This window comes from Daucus carota, chromosome 8 (genome assembly GCF_001625215.2).
Source record: "Daucus carota subsp. sativus chromosome 8, DH1 v3.0, whole genome shotgun sequence".
Taxonomy (NCBI): Eukaryota; Viridiplantae; Streptophyta; class Magnoliopsida; order Apiales; family Apiaceae; genus Daucus; species Daucus carota.
The window spans coordinates 4,865,388-4,885,302 of NC_030388.2; the positions used below are offsets into that span (position 1 = coordinate 4,865,388).

The 19,915-nt window shown below is 34.7% G+C and overlaps 3 protein-coding genes, 1 long non-coding RNA gene and 1 other non-coding gene across 6 annotated transcripts; 4 read left to right on the plus strand and 1 right to left on the minus strand.

Annotated features, from left to right (window-relative positions):
• Window positions 1-280: 280 nt before the first annotated feature.
• Window positions 281-387, plus strand: LOC135148574 (small nucleolar RNA R71). Its single transcript, XR_010286654.1, has one exon. It is a non-coding gene; the product is annotated as a small nucleolar RNA R71 (small nucleolar RNA).
• Window positions 388-403: 16 nt separating this feature from the next.
• Window positions 404-10,596, plus strand: LOC135148345 (uncharacterized). Of its 2 annotated transcripts, none has more exons than XR_010286424.1 (3): window positions 404-1,396; window positions 4,346-7,313; window positions 10,263-10,596. It is a non-coding gene; the product is annotated as an uncharacterized LOC135148345 (long non-coding RNA). The 2 variants fall into 2 exon arrangements; XR_010286425.1 differs by lacking the exon at window positions 10,263-10,596 and adding an exon at window positions 9,116-9,651.
• A 4,309-nt stretch (window positions 10,597-14,905) lies between these two features.
• Window positions 14,906-16,069, minus strand: LOC108198041 (F-box/kelch-repeat protein At3g23880). The gene has a single exon (XM_017365822.1). The coding sequence runs from the start codon at window positions 16,067-16,069 to the stop codon at window positions 14,906-14,908; it is 1,164 nt and encodes a 387-aa protein (XP_017221311.1).
• Window positions 16,070-17,426: 1,357 nt separating this feature from the next.
• LOC108198042 (glutathione S-transferase T3-like) lies at window positions 17,427-18,341 on the plus strand. The gene is made up of 2 exons (XM_017365823.2): window positions 17,427-17,910; window positions 18,040-18,341. The coding sequence occupies exons 1-2, from the start codon at window positions 17,427-17,429 to the stop codon at window positions 18,339-18,341; spliced, it is 786 nt and encodes a 261-aa protein (XP_017221312.2).
• A 190-nt stretch (window positions 18,342-18,531) lies between these two features.
• On the plus strand, window positions 18,532-19,623 carry LOC135148430 (uncharacterized). The gene has a single exon (XM_064083647.1). The coding sequence runs from the start codon at window positions 18,532-18,534 to the stop codon at window positions 19,621-19,623; it is 1,092 nt and encodes a 363-aa protein (XP_063939717.1).
• The last annotated feature ends 292 nt before the right edge of the window (window positions 19,624-19,915 follow it).

Consider the following 19,915-nt stretch of genomic DNA (forward strand, 5'->3'; position numbering starts at 1 on the left):
TTGAATTCCTTGGTGAGCCAGAGAATCGACTTTCATCGTGAGAGCTTTAAGTTGAGCTGCTATAGCTGTAGACGTGTCAAGATCAAGAATTCCGGCTACCTTCCCTTGAGTAAGTCTTTGAGTAGGGTTCTGATATTCATTAGCAGCCATCATTTCAATAAGATCATAAGCTTCTTCATAACTCTTAGCCCATAGCGCACCTCCAGAAGCAGCATCAAGCATAGGTCTAGATTGAGGTCCAAGACCATTATAGAAACTGTTTATTTGCATCCAATCCGGCATGCCATGATGGGGACACTTCCTTAGCATCTCCTTATATCGCTCCCAGGCTTCACAGAATGTTTCTCCTGATTGTTGAGAGAATTGAGATAGAGCATTTCGTAGTGCAGCTGTGACAACCCATATTTTTATAAATTATTTTATTTTAATATTCATGATTTTTTTGGAAAAGAAGGAATAAAATATCATATTTTATTCCCGTTTGATGAGTTCTAAATTATTATTTAATAATCTTTCGGGTCAGTGGGATTTCGAATATATTTTATTTATGTTATTATGTGAGTAATAAAAATTATGTGCGAGTTGTGAGAAATTTGTGTGATTATGTGAATAATTGTTGGATGCATTTTATCTGTTCGTGCATCCTTTGATTTAAATTAGTTCATATAGTCGATCGTGATTTATGACATCATGATTTGATTATTTTAGATATTCTAAATATCTTATTTTATTTGAAAGCTTTGGAATTTAGATTAATTTTATTAAAGTAAGAATATTTTCGGGTCCCTACATTTTATTTAGATGATCACTAGCTTTATATTTCAAGATTGGGATCCAAAACTTTTATTATATAAATATATCATATCTAAAATTATTTTATTATTAAAAAGAAAATAGAAGTAGTACAATTGTACTACACGGGTAGTACAAGCAGGAAAAAAAAAGAGGAGAGAAAAGCAAAACACATACGCACAAAAACAGAGTAGTAGTCGGTGACTCTGAAAATTGGGGGTTAGGGTTTGAGTGTCCACGGAAACTTATAATCCCAACATATAATTGGGTATAAACTTTTGTTTTCTTGCTTGATTTTTGAGTTTTGGCGCATGTATATCTATATGTTGTATTGGGTTCGTATATATATGTGTGGTTGTACTTGATTGTGGTGGTGGTTGGAAGTCGTGGGCGTCAGCGGATGGGTGGTGGCAGGGTTGTGTCACAGCCGCCACGAGAAGAGAAAGGGAGTTGAGGCGAGGCACCGGAGGTTGGACGGCGCTACACGGCCGTGAAAGCAGCGGCGTCGCAATCGGAATGTTGATGATAGGCTATGGGAAGGTGGCTCCATTTTCCCGATGAGCACTTCACCATCACCCCTGCATCTCTTGTTCCGAATCAATGGGTATAATCAATGTTTCTTTGTTGAAATCAGTATATATATATATATATATGGGTATACATTTGTGTTATATTAGTTGAGTATTGAGTTGATTGTTTTATTACTAAGATTAATTTGTGCTTATGTGATTAAGCGTAAATTGAGGTAATATTTGCTTGATTTGGATTATATGCTTTCTTATATGTATGAGTACAAGTATGATGATTGTATACATGTTTTCGGAATGGTATTTCAAGAGTTAAAGTAGTAGATTAAAGATTTAGTACAATACAAAATAAAGCTGAAATTCAGGTTGCTGCTGGTCTGATTTGTAGCACAGTTCTGGGCTCATTGAGTGAATTTATATGCTTAGTATTTCTGTGATAATGTGCTCCTTGAATTCTAGTTTAAGTACCAACAAGAATTTCAAAGTTTCGTTAATCGAGCTAAAAGTTATGGCCGCTTGAGTGGGGTAGGTGTGAGATGATATTTGTACTGTGAAAATGCCTCTGTTTGGAACCATTTTCTGGGAAGCTTGTATTGTGTTTGAGCATTAAGTTCTTGTGGAATTATATGCTTATTGTAGTCTAGTTTATTCTCTAAAAAGATTCATAGCATTTAGATTATTGAGCTAAAAGTTATGATTATTTTTGTAAGGTATGCACAGAATACAAAACTGCTTCGATTTTTGACTTTGTAAACTATAGTTAAATTACTTAAACTTTGATTTTAAAGCCAAAACTTATTTTGTAGCCATTCATGGAGTCCAGGGTGGTCTCCTAAAAATTTCAAGTAAAAATCATGTATTTCTGATTTATTAAAAATGTTTGATTGTCAGTAGCACATATTTATGAGAATCCTGTTTTGAGGTCACAAAAAGAATTATTTTCGTAAATTCAAATCTATGTGTTGAGTTGTGATTTGTTGGAATATAAATGTGTACTAATGGTTATTGGTCAATAGTTGTTAATTTACTGGATCCATATAGGTATATATTCAGAGGATATAGTATTCACACCGTTTTAATAAATGATTTGGTGCCTATGTGTAATGTTTGAAATGTATTAATTCAAGAATCCAGAATATTTATGGATAAGTTTTGTGCATAGCCAAGTATTCTGAAACTGATTTATGATATAAGTTTTATGCTGACTTGGTGTAATAAAATGAGATTTTTGCATTAGGAATTACTCATTACATTGTGATATTAAGGAAGCATGTGTACAAATTATAGTTGAACCACATAGTATTTTGGTGGCAGATGATTTTTATAAAAAGGTAAATTGTGACATACTATGGTTTTGATTTAAATCTTAATATTGACATCGGTTAAGGATATGTGGATTGAGCAGCCAAAGCTTTAAGGTAGAATTATGGGCATTGTCATCTTTGTGGAAAGTTAATATATGAATTATTGAGTTATATTTGTGTTCAGAGTATCATTAGTTTGTAGTTGTTGGGTTAGAAACTTGTTGGGTTGATTATTGATACTAGACTAAAACAGGTGGATAGTCCGATAAATAGAGGAGATGCTGCCGAAATTTTGTTAGCAAATAAGGAGGTGCTGTCAATGTGCTAGTGGTTTGTATATAATCAGATATGAGATGATATACGAAAAGAATTGGATAGTCATATATGTATAAATATTAATGCATATGAATTATCTGATACGTGCTAAAATGACTATTTGTTTAACTATGTGACACTATGTATTTAGTATACAGTATGTGTCTATATCGCGATGGGTAGAAATAGAGTTCGATTCTATGATTTAGGTGACGATCTGGATTGTTCTTCGACTGAAGTATTATTATACTATCTTGTAGAACCGAGCTATGTGCGTATCGAGGACGTTATTAAGTAGTCGAATTGAAAAGCAAGTTGAAACTGGAATGATCTGAAAAGACGAAGCTATGTCGTGGATGGAATCTTGTCAAAAGCAAAGCGAGAATATACAGTATAGGAAAGGCTCTACTAGGTGACAAGAAAATAGGTTCTTTGAACAAGAAGGAAAGCGAATAAGGCAAGTAACTTTCCTCTTTCTTTTAAGCAGCTTAATGATGAGTACTGTCACCTTTGAACTACCTTTTGAATTATGAAAGCCTGATTTCCTTTCTCATTGAATATGATGTCTCACTTTTGAGTACAAGCTCTTTTATGATGATCTTGCTTTTGTATCCAGCATATTTTTATCTTGAAATATCTTTCACTTGATCGAATGATGTTTCCTTTCCATGTACTTGACCTCACAAAAATATGGCACTTGTTTCTATAATTGAAACTAAGAATGATTTTAGACTTGCAAGTGTCCTAATGATTTGAAAGGTTGGTAAGTTTTTAAAATGAAAGATATTTTTTTAAAGAAGAAAGTGTTCCAATTTAATGGTTTTCCACGGAATTCTATTGATTGGAGGCGTAAGTGGCCGAGTAACGCCGGTCCAGCTATTTGATTATGAAGACCAGTGAGGGCTGGCACATTATGAAGACCAGTGAGGGCTGGCATTTGAAAGGCCAAATGATAGTTGCCTTTCGGGTACCCTATTCACGTCCAGAGGGGCTGTAAAGTCCGGTATGGGGATTGTACGTGGCTGATCACCCGTGCAATCCAGAGCATTATATACTCCAATCGAGTAAAATGTTTCATGAAAATAAATGTCCATGTAATTGGACTATTTTGAAAATGAGATGATTTTCGAGATTGAAAATGAAGCTTAAATGAACGTTTTGAAAGAAAATGTTATGAAAAGGGAAATTTTATGAAAGTTATAAGGAATGAATGGTTTTTATGAACTTATGGTTTATAAATTGGTTTCTTTGGAATTATCCTTAATTTTGGAACCTATGTTGAAAATTTTGTATCTTTTATAATCAGAAACCTCATATCTTATTTAGTTGAACCGTTGTCTTATTTATTTACTCTAGTTACTTGCTGAGCTTTTGTAGCTCATTCTGTTCTTTATCTAACCCTTTCAGCTAGATACAAAGATGGTTCGCTTGTTTGGGTTGCGCTTAAGAATAACGCTAGGCAAGGATTTCAAGTGAGTATGTCAGACCTCGATGGTCAGGATAAGTATTTTGGAAGATGTCAAGGGAACTAGTTGTGATTAAGATGGTATAATTTTGATTCAGATGTAAAGCAGATTTAAGTTTTGGTTATCAGTTATTCTTCTTGTCGAAGTTTATCTGGTAATGTAGAATATGTTGTATTAGATTCATATTTTCGATTTTCTGATTTCAATACTATAGCCTGTATGCGATCCTGTTTTCAGGGGGTGAAATTGAATTTTACTTTAAATCATTTTAAAAATATCCAGGTTTCAAAATAATTGTTTTTAGCTTCTTTCAAAAATACAGGTTTTAAATTGTTTTTCTTTTAGTGGCACCAAATCCAGACCCCCGGATTTGAGGGATGTCACAGTTGGTATCAGAGCTACAGGTTATAAGGTATTGAAATCAGAATGTAGGTGGGAGCAACGTGGTTAATAAGAGAGATGTGCCAAGTGAAACCTCTTGTAGAGGTAAGTTAAGACTATTGGGTATAGTCTCTGTTAATAGAATTGAGATTGAGTTAGAATATTGAAATCGAGTATTCATTTGGTATATCATAGTTCCTAATTTTAGAATTAATGAGTTTGGTTCTCATGAGAAACATGATAGACCACATTTGGTTCGGAATCGTTATTTAGAGGTTTTATGATTAGAGCTAGTTGATGTCAGACCAATGGTTATTTTCACACTCTCTAGAGTATTCCTTGCTACGGAGAGAGTTGTTTGGAGAATTGCCGATTGCCCCTTGTGAATTGAATATAGAGTTTGTACCTGACTATGAAAGCTGCAGGGTCAAAGTAAGAGTCCCCGCATATAGTTAAGTAATGAATGCTAAAGTTTATCTAGAACACGTGTAGATTAGTGGATATACTGATATAGTACTCATGAGTAAATTAAGACGTCAACACTTAGTTGTGATGGTTGTACGAAACTCGATAAGATTTTGGACTGTGCGAAGCTGAGCAGGACTCCTGATGATCGTGGATATTTATATATCAATCTTCAAAGACCCTTGCGAGTCGATGATAAAGTACAATATTAAGCATTATCGAATACTGAGAAGAAAGGACTATAATCGAATAGAGGTCCATTAGAAGAATAGATCGAGAAAATACATGTGAGACTCTTGGTAATACCTTCCTCTTTTGTCGATTATATTGATTCATTTCCTTCGAGTGATTTGTTTTTACCTTTATTTCGTGAAGATGTTTGATAAAGAATATTGTTCCCTCTCTCTTGGTCTGTAAAGTGATGTTTGTGCTTATTGAATCATTATTGACCATTCTTTTTAGCGAAACTAGGACATTTGGAATCTATTTGATTTTGAATCCTAAGTCTGCGTCTGAGGTCCATTCATCAAAAGATAATCATTGTCAACTCGATTTTGAACTACTTTTGGTATTTCCTTATTCCAACTGAGATGAACAACCCGAGTTGTGGGGGACACAAGAACTACCTGTCTGTGTGATAGGGGTTGGATGGGACGCCATCACTTGTGTGTGTTGTACATACAAGAAGGTTAACTACCTTTAGTAGTGTCTGAATAAAGACACGCAACACCGAGTTTTTTAGATCATATTGATCTCTCAGTTATTTCCTTATTCAATGACATAACACTTGCTTCAATACATGAAATCTATCATGTTTCAATATTCAAGATTCTTGTAATCTCTAGTAGTCTGAAGGTATGCCAACTGAGTTGCCAACATGGGTTAAGCCTTCGTAAGAGGGGGTACCAAGAGCAAAATCAGATGATGATGCGGGTATACGAAATCGATTAAGAGGATTCCATATAAAAAAAAAAGAATATTATGGTTTAAAGAGATCGTACACTTTAGTTTTCTCTTCGTTGATTCCGAGGACGGAATCCTTTTAAGGGGGGTAGATTGTGACAACCCATATTTTTATAAATTATTTTATTTTAATATTCATGATTTTTTTGGAAAAGAAGGAATAAAATATCATATTTTATTCCCGTTTGATGAGTTCTAAATTATTATTTAATAATCTTTCGGGTCAGTGGGATTTCGAATATATTTTATTTATGTTATTATGTGAGTAATAAAAATTATGTGCGAGTTGTGAGAAATTTGTGTGATTATGTGAATAATTGTTGGATGCATTTTATCTGTTCGTGCATCCTTTGATTTAAATTAGTTCATATAGTCGATCGTGATTTATGACATCATGATTTGATTATTTTAGATATTCTAAATATCTTATTTTATTTGAAAGCTTTGGAATTTAGATTAATTTTATTAAAGTAAGAATATTTTCGGGTCCCTATATTTTATTTAGATGATCACTAGCTTTATATTTCAAGATTGGGATCCAAAACTTTTATTATATAAATATATCATATCTAAAATTATTTTATTATTAAAAAGAAAATAGAAGTAGTACAATTGTACTACACGGGTAGTACAAGCAGGAAAAAAAAAGAGGAGAGAAAAGCAAAACACATACGCACAAAAACAGAGTAGTAGTCGGTGACTCTGAAAATTGGGGGTTAGGGTTTGAGTGTCCACGGAAACTTATAATCCCAACATATAATTGGGTATAAACTTTTGTTTTCTTGCTTGATTTTTGAGTTTTGGCGCATGTATATCTATATGTTGTATTGGGTTCGTATATATATGTGTGGTTGTACTTGATTGTGGTGGTGGTTGGAAGTCGTGGGCGTCAGCGGATGGGTGGTGGCAGGGTTGTGTCACAGCCGCCACGAGAAGAGAAAGGGAGTTGAGGCGAGGCACCGGAGGTTGGACGGCGCTACACGGCCGTGAAAGCAGCGGCGTCGCAATCGGAATGTTGATGATAGGCTATGGGAAGGTGGCTCCATTTTCCCGATGAACACTTCACCATCACCCCTGCATCTCTTGTTCCGAATCAATGGGTATAATCAATGTTTCTTTGTTGAAATCAGTATATATATATATATATATGGGTATACATTTGTGTTATATTAGTTGAGTATTGAGTTGATTGTTTTATTACTAAGATTAATTTGTGCTTATGTGATTAAGCGTAAATTGAGGTAATATTTGCTTGATTTGGATTATATGCTTTCTTATATGTATGAGTACAAGTATGATGATTGTATACATGTTTTCGGAATGGTATTTCAAGAGTTAAAGTAGTAGATTAAAGATTTAGTACAATACAAAATAAAGCTGAAATTCAGGTTGCTGCTGGTCTGATTTGTAGCACAGTTCTGGGCTCATTGAGTGAATTTATATGCTTAGTATTTCTGTGATAATGTGCTCCTTGAATTCTAGTTTAAGTACCAACAAGAATTTCAAAGTTTCGTTAATCGAGCTAAAAGTTATGGCCGCTTGAGTGGGGTAGGTGTGAGATGATATTTGTACTGTGAAAATGCCTCTGTTTGGAACCATTTTCTGGGAAGCTTGTATTGTGTTTGAGCATTAAGTTCTTGTGGAATTATATGCTTATTGTAGTCTAGTTTATTCTCTAAAAAGATTCATAGCATTTAGATTATTGAGCTAAAAGTTATGATTATTTTTGTAAGGTATGCACAGAATACAAAACTGCTTCGATTTTTGACTTTGTAAACTATAGTTAAATTACTTAAACTTTGATTTTAAAGCCAAAACTTATTTTGTAGCCATTCATGGAGTCCAGGGTGGTCTCCTAAAAATTTCAAGTAAAAATCATGTATTTCTGATTTATTAAAAATGTTTGATTGTCAGTAGCACATATTTATGAGAATCCTGTTTTGAGGTCACAAAAAGAATTATTTTCGTAAATTCAAATCTATGTGTTGAGTTGTGATTTGTTGGAATATAAATGTGTACTAATGGTTATTGGTCAATAGTTGTTAATTTACTGGATCCATATAGGTATATATTCAGAGGATATAGTATTCACACCGTTTTAATAAATGATTTGGTGCCTATGTGTAATGTTTGAAATGTATTAATTCAAGAATCCAGAATATTTATGGATAAGTTTTGTGCATAGCCAAGTATTCTGAAACTGATTTATGATATAAGTTTTATGCTGACTTGGTGTAATAAAATGAGATTTTTGCATTAGGAATTACTCATTACATTGTGATATTAAGGAAGCATGTGTACAAATTATAGTTGAACCACATAGTATTTTGGTGGCAGATGATTTTTATAAAAAGGTAAATTGTGACATACTATGGTTTTGATTTAAATCTTAATATTGACATCGGTTAAGGATATGTGGATTGAGCAGCCAAAGCTTTAAGGTAGAATTATGGGCATTGTCATCTTTGTGGAAAGTTAATATATGAATTATTGAGTTATATTTGTGTTCAGAGTATCATTAGTTTGTAGTTGTTGGGTTAGAAACTTGTTGGGTTGATTATTGATACTAGACTAAAACAGGTGGATAGTCCGATAAATAGAGGAGATGCTGCCGAAATTTTGTTAGCAAATAAGGAGGTGCTGTCAATGTGCTAGTGGTTTGTATATAATCAGATATGAGATGATATACGAAAAGAATTGGATAGTCATATATGTATAAATATTAATGCATATGAATTATCTGATACGTGCTAAAATGACTATTTGTTTAACTATGTGACACTATGTATTTAGTATACAGTATGTGTCTATATCGCGATGGGTAGAAATAGAGTTCGATTCTATGATTTAGGTGACGATCTGGATTGTTCTTCGACTGAAGTATTATTATACTATCTTGTAGAACCGAGCTATGTGCGTATCGAGGACGTTATTAAGTAGTCGAATTGAAAAGCAAGTTGAAACTGGAATGATCTGAAAAGACGAAGCTATGTCGTGGATGGAATCTTGTCAAAAGCAAAGCGAGAATATACAGTATAGGAAAGGCTCTACTAGGTGACAAGAAAATAGGTTCTTTGAACAAGAAGGAAAGCGAATAAGGCAAGTAACTTTCCTCTTTCTTTTAAGCAGCTTAATGATGAGTACTGTCACCTTTGAACTACCTTTTGAATTATGAAAGCCTGATTTCCTTTCTCATTGAATATGATGTCTCACTTTTGAGTACAAGCTCTTTCATGATGATCTTGCTTTTGTATCCAGCATATTTTTATCTTGAAATATCTTTCACTTGATCGAATGATGTTTCCTTTCCATGTACTTGACCTCACAAAAATATGGCACTTGTTTCTATAATTGAAACTAAGAATGATTTTAGACTTGCAAGTGTCCTAATGATTTGAAAGGTTGGTAAGTTTTTAAAATGAAAGATATTTTTTTAAAGAAGAAAGTGTTCCAATTTAATGGTTTTCCACGGAATTCTATTGATTGGAGGCGTAAGTGGCCGAGTAACGCCGGTCCAGCTATTTGATTATGAAGACCAGTGAGGGCTGGCACATTATGAAGACCAGTGAGGGCTGGCATTTGAAAGGCCAAATGATAGTTGCCTTTCGGGTACCCTATTCACGTCCAGAGGGGCTGTAAAGTCCGGTATGGGGATTGTACGTGGCTGATCACCCGTGCAATCCAGAGCATTATATACTCCAATCGAGTAAAATGTTTCATGAAAATAAATGTCCATGTAATTGGACTATTTTGAAAATGAGATGATTTTCGAGATTGAAAATGAAGCTTAAATGAACGTTTTGAAAGAAAATGTTATGAAAAGGGAAATTTTATGAAAGTTATAAGGAATGAATGGTTTTTATGAACTTATGGTTTATAAATTGGTTTCTTTGGAATTATCCTTAATTTTGGAACCTATGTTGAAAATTTTGTATCTTTTATAATCAGAAACCTCATATCTTATTCAGTTGAACCGTTGTCTTATTTATTTACTCTAGTTACTTGCTGAGCTTTTGTAGCTCATTCTGTTCTTTATCTAACCCTTTCAGCTAGATACAAAGATGGTTCGCTTGTTTGGGTTGCGCTTAAGAATAACGCTAGGCAAGGATTTCAAGTGAGTATGTCAGACCTCGATGGTCAGGATAAGTATTTTGGAAGATGTCAAGGGAACTAGTTGTGATTAAGATGGTATAATTTTGATTCAGATGTAAAGCAGATTTAAGTTTTGGTTATCAGTTATTCTTCTTGTCGAAGTTTATCTGGTAATGTAGAATATGTTGTATTAGATTCATATTTTCGATTTTCTGATTTCAATACTATAGCCTGTATGCGATCCTGTTTTCAGGGGGTGAAATTGAATTTTACTTTAAATCATTTTAAAAATATCCAGGTTTCAAAATAATTGTTTTTAGCTTCTTTCAAAAATACAGGTTTTAAATTGTTTTTCTTTTAGTGGCACCAAATCCAGACCCCCGGATTTGAGGGATGTCACAGCAGCAGTCTTTGCCATGGGGAAGAATTTAGTGAGAAATTTCTGAGCTAGATCTTCCCATGTAGTAATCGAACCAGATGGTAAAGAATGTAACCATCCCTTAGCCTTATCTCTCAGTGAAAATGGGAAAAGCCTTAGCTTCACAGCTTCATCAGAGCTTCATCAGTGAAAATGGGAAAAGCCTTACCGAGTTCTGGACCATTTGAATAGTTCCTGGTTTGATTTCAAAGGCTTTGGCTGCGATTGCAGGCCTGACAATGCTTGATTGGATATCATCGATCTTTGGCATAGAGAAATCCTTCAATGCCTTACTGTCTGGTTGTGCTTCAGGTTCTGTCATTGTTTCAGAATCAGAAGAAGAAGTAGAAGATGAATCAATTGCTTTCTTACGGGTCTGAGAACGTGTTTGCATAAACGCGACCCAAGTACCTGAAATAAAGAAAAGAAGAAAAGTGAGAAGAGATTAGAATCCTAGTCAGTGAATTTTAATGCACACTGATGACAAGTACATAAACTAATTAATTAACACCGAGTCCCCGGCAGCGGCGCCAAAAACTTGTTCGATGAAATCTACACGCAAGCGCACGTGATCATAAGTAATATATTTGTTCGTTCCCACAGAGACTGGTGAATTAAGAATACGCACCTATGCAACAATGTATAATCAATTATCACTGCTAAGACAATTAACAAGGATTGGTTTCTTTTATACTAATAACTAAAATTACTAATCAAATTCAGAATAGGAAAACACATGGGATTCTAATTTCATTATCGAATTCATCTAGAATTGAAATTACTGATTAACATGCGACTGTTGATCCTAATCAGACAACACGAAAGTAATACATGCCAACTCTCGTTGCACACATATCATACCAATCAAAATCCGCAATTAAGACAGAAATCTCATGGACACCAACAAAGCTCAGACCCTATATCTCTATAGCGGTAGTGTAAGCAGAGAGGTTTATTAACAGGTCGTCTATCGTGATTACACAGGGTGATAAAAATAGTTCAAGTCTACCACAAATTATGCTTCATTCACATAATCCTATGTTTACATGGCATAGTTCTAAATTCAATCATCCACTCTCGCTTCAGAAAGAATTAACAAACAACTTAGAAGTTAGCTACGCTTCTAAGAAGAATAAGCACGGCTCATGCAAAGAAATCAACGTACGTCACAAAATCAAGTAATTAATATTCGTTACTAGACTACATCGATAAATCCATTAGAATCCCATGAAGGCAGTTAGTTCATAATCGAACTAATCGACATCATGGGTTCTAGTGAAAACATGATAACTAAAAGACAAGAATTGAATGGAATAAAAATGCTTGAATTTATAATAATAAGGATCACACGTTACAGATTTGATGTTCACGATCTCGCTCGAAACTGTCACTTTCTCGCAAAGAACGATCCAATACAACTGATAATGTGCTTCGATAAAAATTAAACTATGATATTGTTCTCTACTAAAACTACTTCTATTCTACTAGGGTTTTACACACGAGAAATTAAAATACATTGACCAAGTCAACCGGGCCTCGACCGCTGCGAAAATCCATCAGAAAAGCTGTAAAAATCGGCCCGGGGAAGTTCTGCTGGGCGCGGCCGCGCTAAACTAGCGCAGGCGCGCTAGTTGCAGCAGTCTGTAGCGCGGGCGCGCTAACAAGTAGCGCGGGCGCGCTACTGACTGTCTTGGCAGCTCCGTTTCTTCGTTTCTCGCTCGTTCTCGCGTGCATGTCCTTCCTCGCTTCTAGTACCACTTCCGTAGGTGATCACGGTTGCATTTAGCATATGCAACAAGCCCTTTAAACCCCTAGATAGCTCTAGTGGACGAGTGTGCTCTCGTGAGGGTTTGTAGAAGATATACCCACAAAATCCCAAGTCGCGATGAATCCACAATTCTCTATTCTTGCAAATAATGCCCAAAAACCAACCTAAAATGATAGAAAATCACTTCATCACCTCAACTCGTGACCTGCACAGAAAAACAATAAAAACATATCAAAAGACACTAAACACTTAAGTACAACCAATCAATTTAAGTGGAAATGAAGGCCTATAAGTGCATATAAATACCACTTATCAAAGTACTACATCAACTGGCTCTGGCAAGGGAACGAAAGAAGCGTGGTGAATCCACTACATCAGAAGCGCCAACCAGGGAAGAACCGTCAACTCCTATCCTTCACAACTCTGATATCGAAGAAGGAGAAGTTGATCTTTAGATTCATTAGGGACTTGTAATATATGTTCAGTAAGAACACCCTTTTGTAATCTATTGTAATCTTTTGAATTCTGGTCAATGTTTAATTAAATACCAGAAACTTTTTGCTATTTACAATTCATGTTAAATCCTTTGTCTTATCAGTTAGTTGAGTTATCCTCTCGATAATTTGCATGTTATGATAACAAACAAATAGGGGGAGATTGAAAGGCATATGTTTAGCCTATTTGTAATTAAAGAGGTACTAACTCAACTCTGATAAGAAAGCAAGGTAAATAGCAAGTACTGTTGAAGGAATCCGTACGAAGAACGTCAAGTGATTTATTGAAAATATATGTCTGAAGAATTTCTGGATGCTGCTGCACACCACTGGAAGAAGTTCATTAATATGTTCAAGCCTCAGTGTACAAATAATCTTTTGTAGCACGTCCAGAAGTCCAGAAGGTATAAAGTTTTAATACTTTATTTATTCAGAAGATTTCATACTATTGTTACTTATGAAGAAGAACTACGAAGACATAGACTCAACGAACAAGCCTCGTTTCAAATGTTTATTTGATAAAGAATATTTAAGTCAGCTAGATACGGATGAACCAGACAGTACATTTGTGTGTCAGCTACTCAGATTAAGTGTTCTGCATCAACTACAAGTGGCCGTTCGATCAAGACAAAGATCTACAACGTTCAACAAAGCCTGGAGTCTCTGCTGCTAAAGGAATATAATTTTATAAATATTTATTTAATTATTTCACTTATCAAAATAATTAAATTGGTTGTATAATTTATTTATTAAATTAATTCACCTCGAATTAATTTAATTTATGAATTTATATAATTAATATAATTAAGTGAGTAATTAGTAAGTATTTATTCAATTAAAACAATTGATTTATTGCATATTTGGCTCGGTATGTCATTCTGATGCACTCTACATGGCTTATTCAATCGGCATGACTCTCTGAATTAAAGTCATACTGTTTGCTTGCATCAGACATTCACTGGTATGACTTTAAAAAGTCATACCGTGTCCTTATATTAGGCATTGTGCTTGTGCGCGTATGACTTTCATATATATGACTTAAAAAGTCATACAAGGCTTAACCGAATGACTTTCTTTGGTTATGTCATGCCAAATGAACCTTGAAGGCCAAGGAAAAATGTCATACCGCCCCTGGCAGTATGACATTCCTTATATATGTCATTCCTTCTTTGTTTTAGGGCATGGCTTTGTGTAATAATGTCATATCTTCCATTGTAATGTCATTCCTAAGCTAGAAAGTCATTCCTTTCAATGTCATACCTAGATCCAAGTGATTTGCCTATAAATATGGCTTCACTTCTTCATTTGTAAAGTTTTCATTGCATTGTAAACTTTCAAGTTGTTTGTAACTTGCTATCCGTTATATCCACAGTTTTCTGTGCTTTGGTCACTCGGTTGTTTTAATCACTAAACTAGAATACATCCTGTCAAATTTATTCTACGAACTTTAGTGGACATTAAAACGAACCATATTAATTATATAACGACTTAAAACATTGTTATATTAATTAATTAAAATCTGATTAACAAGTTTAATTCAAATCAGATTATTCCGCCGCGATTTTTAGTGACGATTGTATTCAACCCCCCCTTCTACAATCGTTTCGGACCTAACAGACACAAACACCTAGTATGACTGTATAATTAATCTACAATAGCATCATTTAAAATAATATTCACAATACAATTAATTCGATGAGAGTGAAAACTTTGCAGGCCAAATATAATTAGACAATATATCACCAACATATAGTTGACCAAATTAAGTACTATTACAGATAGGAAAAGATGAATACATAAAGATACTTAACATTTTAGGCATCTAATAAAAGAAAACGGACGTGGTCATCTACTGAAAGTTAATACAATAACATACTGCAATCATTAGCAAGCACAAAGATACCAGATTGAGCACCTTTCTTAACTAGTATCTTCACCTGCATTCCAATTGACTTGTTTGAATCCTGGGAGTGAAACTAGGCTCTCTGAATACTTGAAAACATTTTGAATACAATGATGATCAGGCATAATAATTGAAGGTGGGATAAGCTTGGCCTCTTTCTTATGGGCATCACACAAAATCCACACACAGTCATTTTCTGTTATTGATGGTGTTCTTATTGATAGTAAGAGATTGTTATTGCTGAAATAGCCAAAAATAAGATACCTCGGCATAGCTAGATCAATACTAAACATTAGTGTCCATGATACCTCGCCTCCACCAACTCTGAGGCATGCATCACCATCCAATGTCCAGATGTTAATCTTCTTCTTTAGTCCCTCAACAGCCACATCACCATTCAATCCATGAGCCCAGACTTGAATAACAGCAATAGAGTTATTAAACTCGATAATACGAGTTACATCATTACCATAATCATAATCAATAATAGGCAGCTTAATAGAATGATTAAACAACTCCTTGTTCAAATCAAACGTCATCATACCATTCCTTCCAATACCATAGAAGAATCCGTTAACACACACATCAAAATGAGGTTCTTCAATTGGTTCAGGCAATTTTCGCCATACATTTCTTTTAACTGAATACACCCCAACAGATACATCAAACGGATATCCTGTAGTACTAATAACCTTATAATCATCATCTACTCGATCATAACCAAACCCAAAAGGGCCCCCGAATTTAATAAAATCTGGTATAAGTTTACATTCTCTAATAGCGGGATTCCAAAGATACATACTACTTTCGAGATCATCAACAGCCACACAGACAATACGATTAGCAGAACCAACAAGTGTATATAAATAGGAATTAAGAAACACACCTTTCAAATCAGCCACAATTTTACGAGAATCAACGTTGAGCTGGAAAAGTCTATTCCCCTGGTCTACGTTTAAATTAGTCTCCATCATGGTGTCTTCTTTGTAGAGGCTCATAATAAGATTTTGATTAGTTTCGAGTGCGTGACGGAGCTGAGACTTGACGAAAGCAGGGTGTTTAATTAGCGATAACCATGTCTTCGAGACCGATTGAAAGCATAGTAACGGTTTCACGGGTACGCGTACCAGAATCTCACTTATTAGATCCTCTGAGAGTGTTGGATTTCTTCTTGGCGCCATTGTGGAGTGAGTCGACTCGGACGAGTTTGGGGTTTTAGGTGGAGATGTGAATCGGGTGGGTAGGGTTAGGGTTTATGTTTAGGGATGGGGGGGTTTTCAATTGAAACAAAAAAGTACAAACTATTTGGGGATTGTGTGTCTTTATCTGCATTTTGTCATTGTCTTATTTCCATTTTTCAATTTCTTTTAATGATAATTAGGATTATTTAACGTTAAGAGATCGGCAATTGTGCAATTATTTTTCACAAAATATATTAGTTTTTAGTCTAATAAATTCGAGGATGAGTGAGAATTAAAATCATATTCGATTGACATAAATAAATCATTATTGAGTAATTGTTGGGTCTTCCAATTTTATTTTTTTTGCTCGATTTCGATTGTTAAACAAAATAAATCATTTATTTTAATAGAATAACTGAAATTAATTTATTTTATAATACAGTACTCCTTATGTTTATTTATATATTTTGTTTGATTTTTTGACTCACATTTTATGTTTCTTTAACTAGCTATTGTTTTTAAACTACTATAATTACTTATTTAAAGTTATTATCATAAAAAAATTCTTTTTCTGATCTTAAATAATAATTATATATTCTTATTCAAAAACATACTTCTAAATTTGTGGTTAAAATTTTTTAATATATGTGTCATAAAGTTAAACTACGTGTAAAAGGACATGTATTAAATTGTTACTTTGTTGAGTATTTGATTTGATTCAATACCAGTGTTGATTTACCGAATATTCGGTACTTAGAGCAACTGCAGCGCAAATAGTTTTGTTGGCCAACTTCCACCTCGATCAGAGTGAAGTGGACCTGGGCAGAAAAAAAGAGGACAGCACCACTGGAGTGTGACATAAAATGTGGCCAGTGTCCGCTTTGGTGGCCTTGCCCACCTGCTACGGCACGATTTTTGAAAACATATTTTATTGCTTTAAAACTTCTGATATTACCGTTGTGCACACCTTTTCATATACTACTCCGCTCTCCTTTGGTAACGGATATAAATATATCCGTTATAATTTTTGTTATAAATAGTTTGGTTTTAGATTCACATATTGCAATCTCACTTTATATTTCTTCTGATATTTTTCTTTCTACAATTTATTTGTCTAAGAAATACGAATCCCAATAACTCTCAACCTCCAAATTCACAAAATCCAAACCCTAATTCTCAAGCCCCAAATTTAAATTTTCCATTTCAATGTCCAAATTCATATTTTCCATTTGTTCAAAATGCTAGTATGGAAAATTCTCAATTTTCAAACATGCAAAATCAGAATTTTAATTCCTATGTTTCTAATCCTTCATTTCCATTTTTAAATAATTCATTCCCATTTACTCAAAATTCACAAATGTATCCTTTTCCTTCTGGCCAAAATTTTTCAACATCACTTCCACAATTTGGAAATGACCCGACACCAATAAATGTTCAAGAATCTCCACTGTCACAATTTTCTACTTTTAATAGTAGAGAAGTCATAGATTTGAATGATAATAGCGTTGAAGTTGAAGATATACGAGAAAATAGTGTTCAATGGAAATGGGAGGAAGATAAGCTTTTAATCAGTGCTTGGTTAAATGTCTCAATTGATCCACTAACCGGTACAGATCAGAAGGGTGAAACATTTTGGGAAAGGATTCGTCAATATTGTGAAGAAAGCGATCATGGTCTTATCAAAAGAGGGGTTGTAGCTATAAGAGAAAGATGGCAACGAATCAATGAAGGGGCTCAAAAATATGGAGCATGTTTTGAGAAAGAACAGAAATTAATTGGAAGTGGCTCAAATATGAATGATATAATAGAGAAAGCCCATATTCTCCACAAAGATACATATGGTAAGAAATGTAACTTTGATAAGCATTGGAGTGAGCTTCGGAGGCAACCAAAATGAAGAACTCCTACAACAAATAGCGGGAGTACAAAGAGAACTAAATTAAGTGATTCTGGAGCTTATTCGTCATCAGCTAACAATGAGACACCAGATGACAATAATATTGTGGAATCCAGGGTTCGTCCTAAAGGCACAAAAGCTGCAAAGAGAAAAGCAAAGGGAAAGAAGAAAATCATGGATGTGGATGCTGAACGCTATGAAAAAATGACAGCGGTTCAATGTAGGAAGTTATCTTTATTGGAAGAATTTAACAAAAATCATGAAAAAGAAATGGACTTAAAGATCATTATGGCAGACACAAGTATAATGACTGAAGCTCAACGTGAAGTGCATGCATCGCTGGTTGAAGAAATAAGAAGGAAAAATAGGAAGTAGTGCTTTTACTTTAGTGTTTGTTTCCTAGTGTTTGGATTGTACTATTTGGATTTTAGTCATTGTCAACTAGTCTTTGGAAGCTAGTCTTTGTAATGTCTTTGTTATGAGTTAGTCACTAGAATAAATTCGTTTACAAGCTCTATATTAAACCATCAGCAAAGCTAGACTTCTAATCAACAAAACATCCAATATGAATAATAGTTTTGATATATACAAAGAGTTTGCTAAAGAAATGTTCACTGATGATCGTGAAGCAGGTCATGAACGTCTAGTGAAAGATTATTTTGCAGAAAATCCAGTCTATACACCGGAGACATTTCGTCGAAGGTTCCGAATGGGGAGACATGTATTTCTTCGCATTGTAGATGCGCTCTCAAATTTCGATCCATATTTCCAACAAAGGGTTGATGCATTGGGAAGAAAAGGCTTATCACATCTACAAAAATGCACTGCAGCCATGCAAATGTTGGCATGTGGAGTATCCGCTGATGCTGTTGATGACTATGTTCGAATAGGCGAGTCAACTGCCATTGAATGCTTGAAAAAGTTAGTGACTGATGTTATTTTGGTGTTCGAAAATGAATACTTGAGAAAACCAAATTCAAATGATGTTCGACGTTTATTGGAGATGGGAGAGGCTCGTGGCTTTCCCGGTATGATGGGCAGTATTGATTGTATGCACTGGCAATGGAAGAATTGTCCTAAAGCATGGAAAGGGATGTTTATGAGTGGTCACAAAGGGGTTCCAACACTCTTACTTGAAGCGGTCGCCTCATCTGATCTATGGATATGGCACGCATTTTTTGGGGTTGCTGGTTCTAACAATGACATAAATGTTTTAGACCGCTCACCATTATTTGATGAAGTGCTAGAAGGTCGTGCCCCGGAAATAAGTTATACTCTGAATGGTAACAACTATAATTTTGGATATTATTTAGCTGATGGAATATATCCAGAATGGGCTACATTTGACAAAACAATTCCACGTCCACAAGGTGAGAAGAGAAAGTTATTTTCCAAATATCAGGAAGGTCAGCGAAAAGATGTTGAACGAGCATTTGGTGTATTGCAGTCTCGTTTTGCAATTGTCCGTGGCCCTGCGCGGTTCTGGGATAAAGGAGATCTCGCTAGAATAATGAGAGCATGCATCATACTGCACAATATGATTGTTGAGGATGAAAGAGACACATATGCTACACCATTTGGTCCTCTACCATCTTATGATGACACAACAAATGGAATACCACAACCGAATTTAGGCGAGGAGCCTTTTATTCCATAAGAAAACTATATCGAAAGAACTATGCAGATTCGTGACCAACAAAAATATCGTCAATTGCAGACCGACTTGGTGGAGCACATCCAGTGGCGGAGCCAGCCATTAATTTTAGGGGGGGGGCCAAAATATTTTTCTGAAACATTATAGTAGATAATAGTTTATAAAACCTAGAAGAAGATTGGATAAAGAAGATTGGATGATGCAACTGATCAGTGATTATGAATCTCCCCAAGACTCCACTCTCAATCTCCCAGACTCCCTCCCTGTTTTGTGTTTTTGTCCTAAGAGCCAGGTT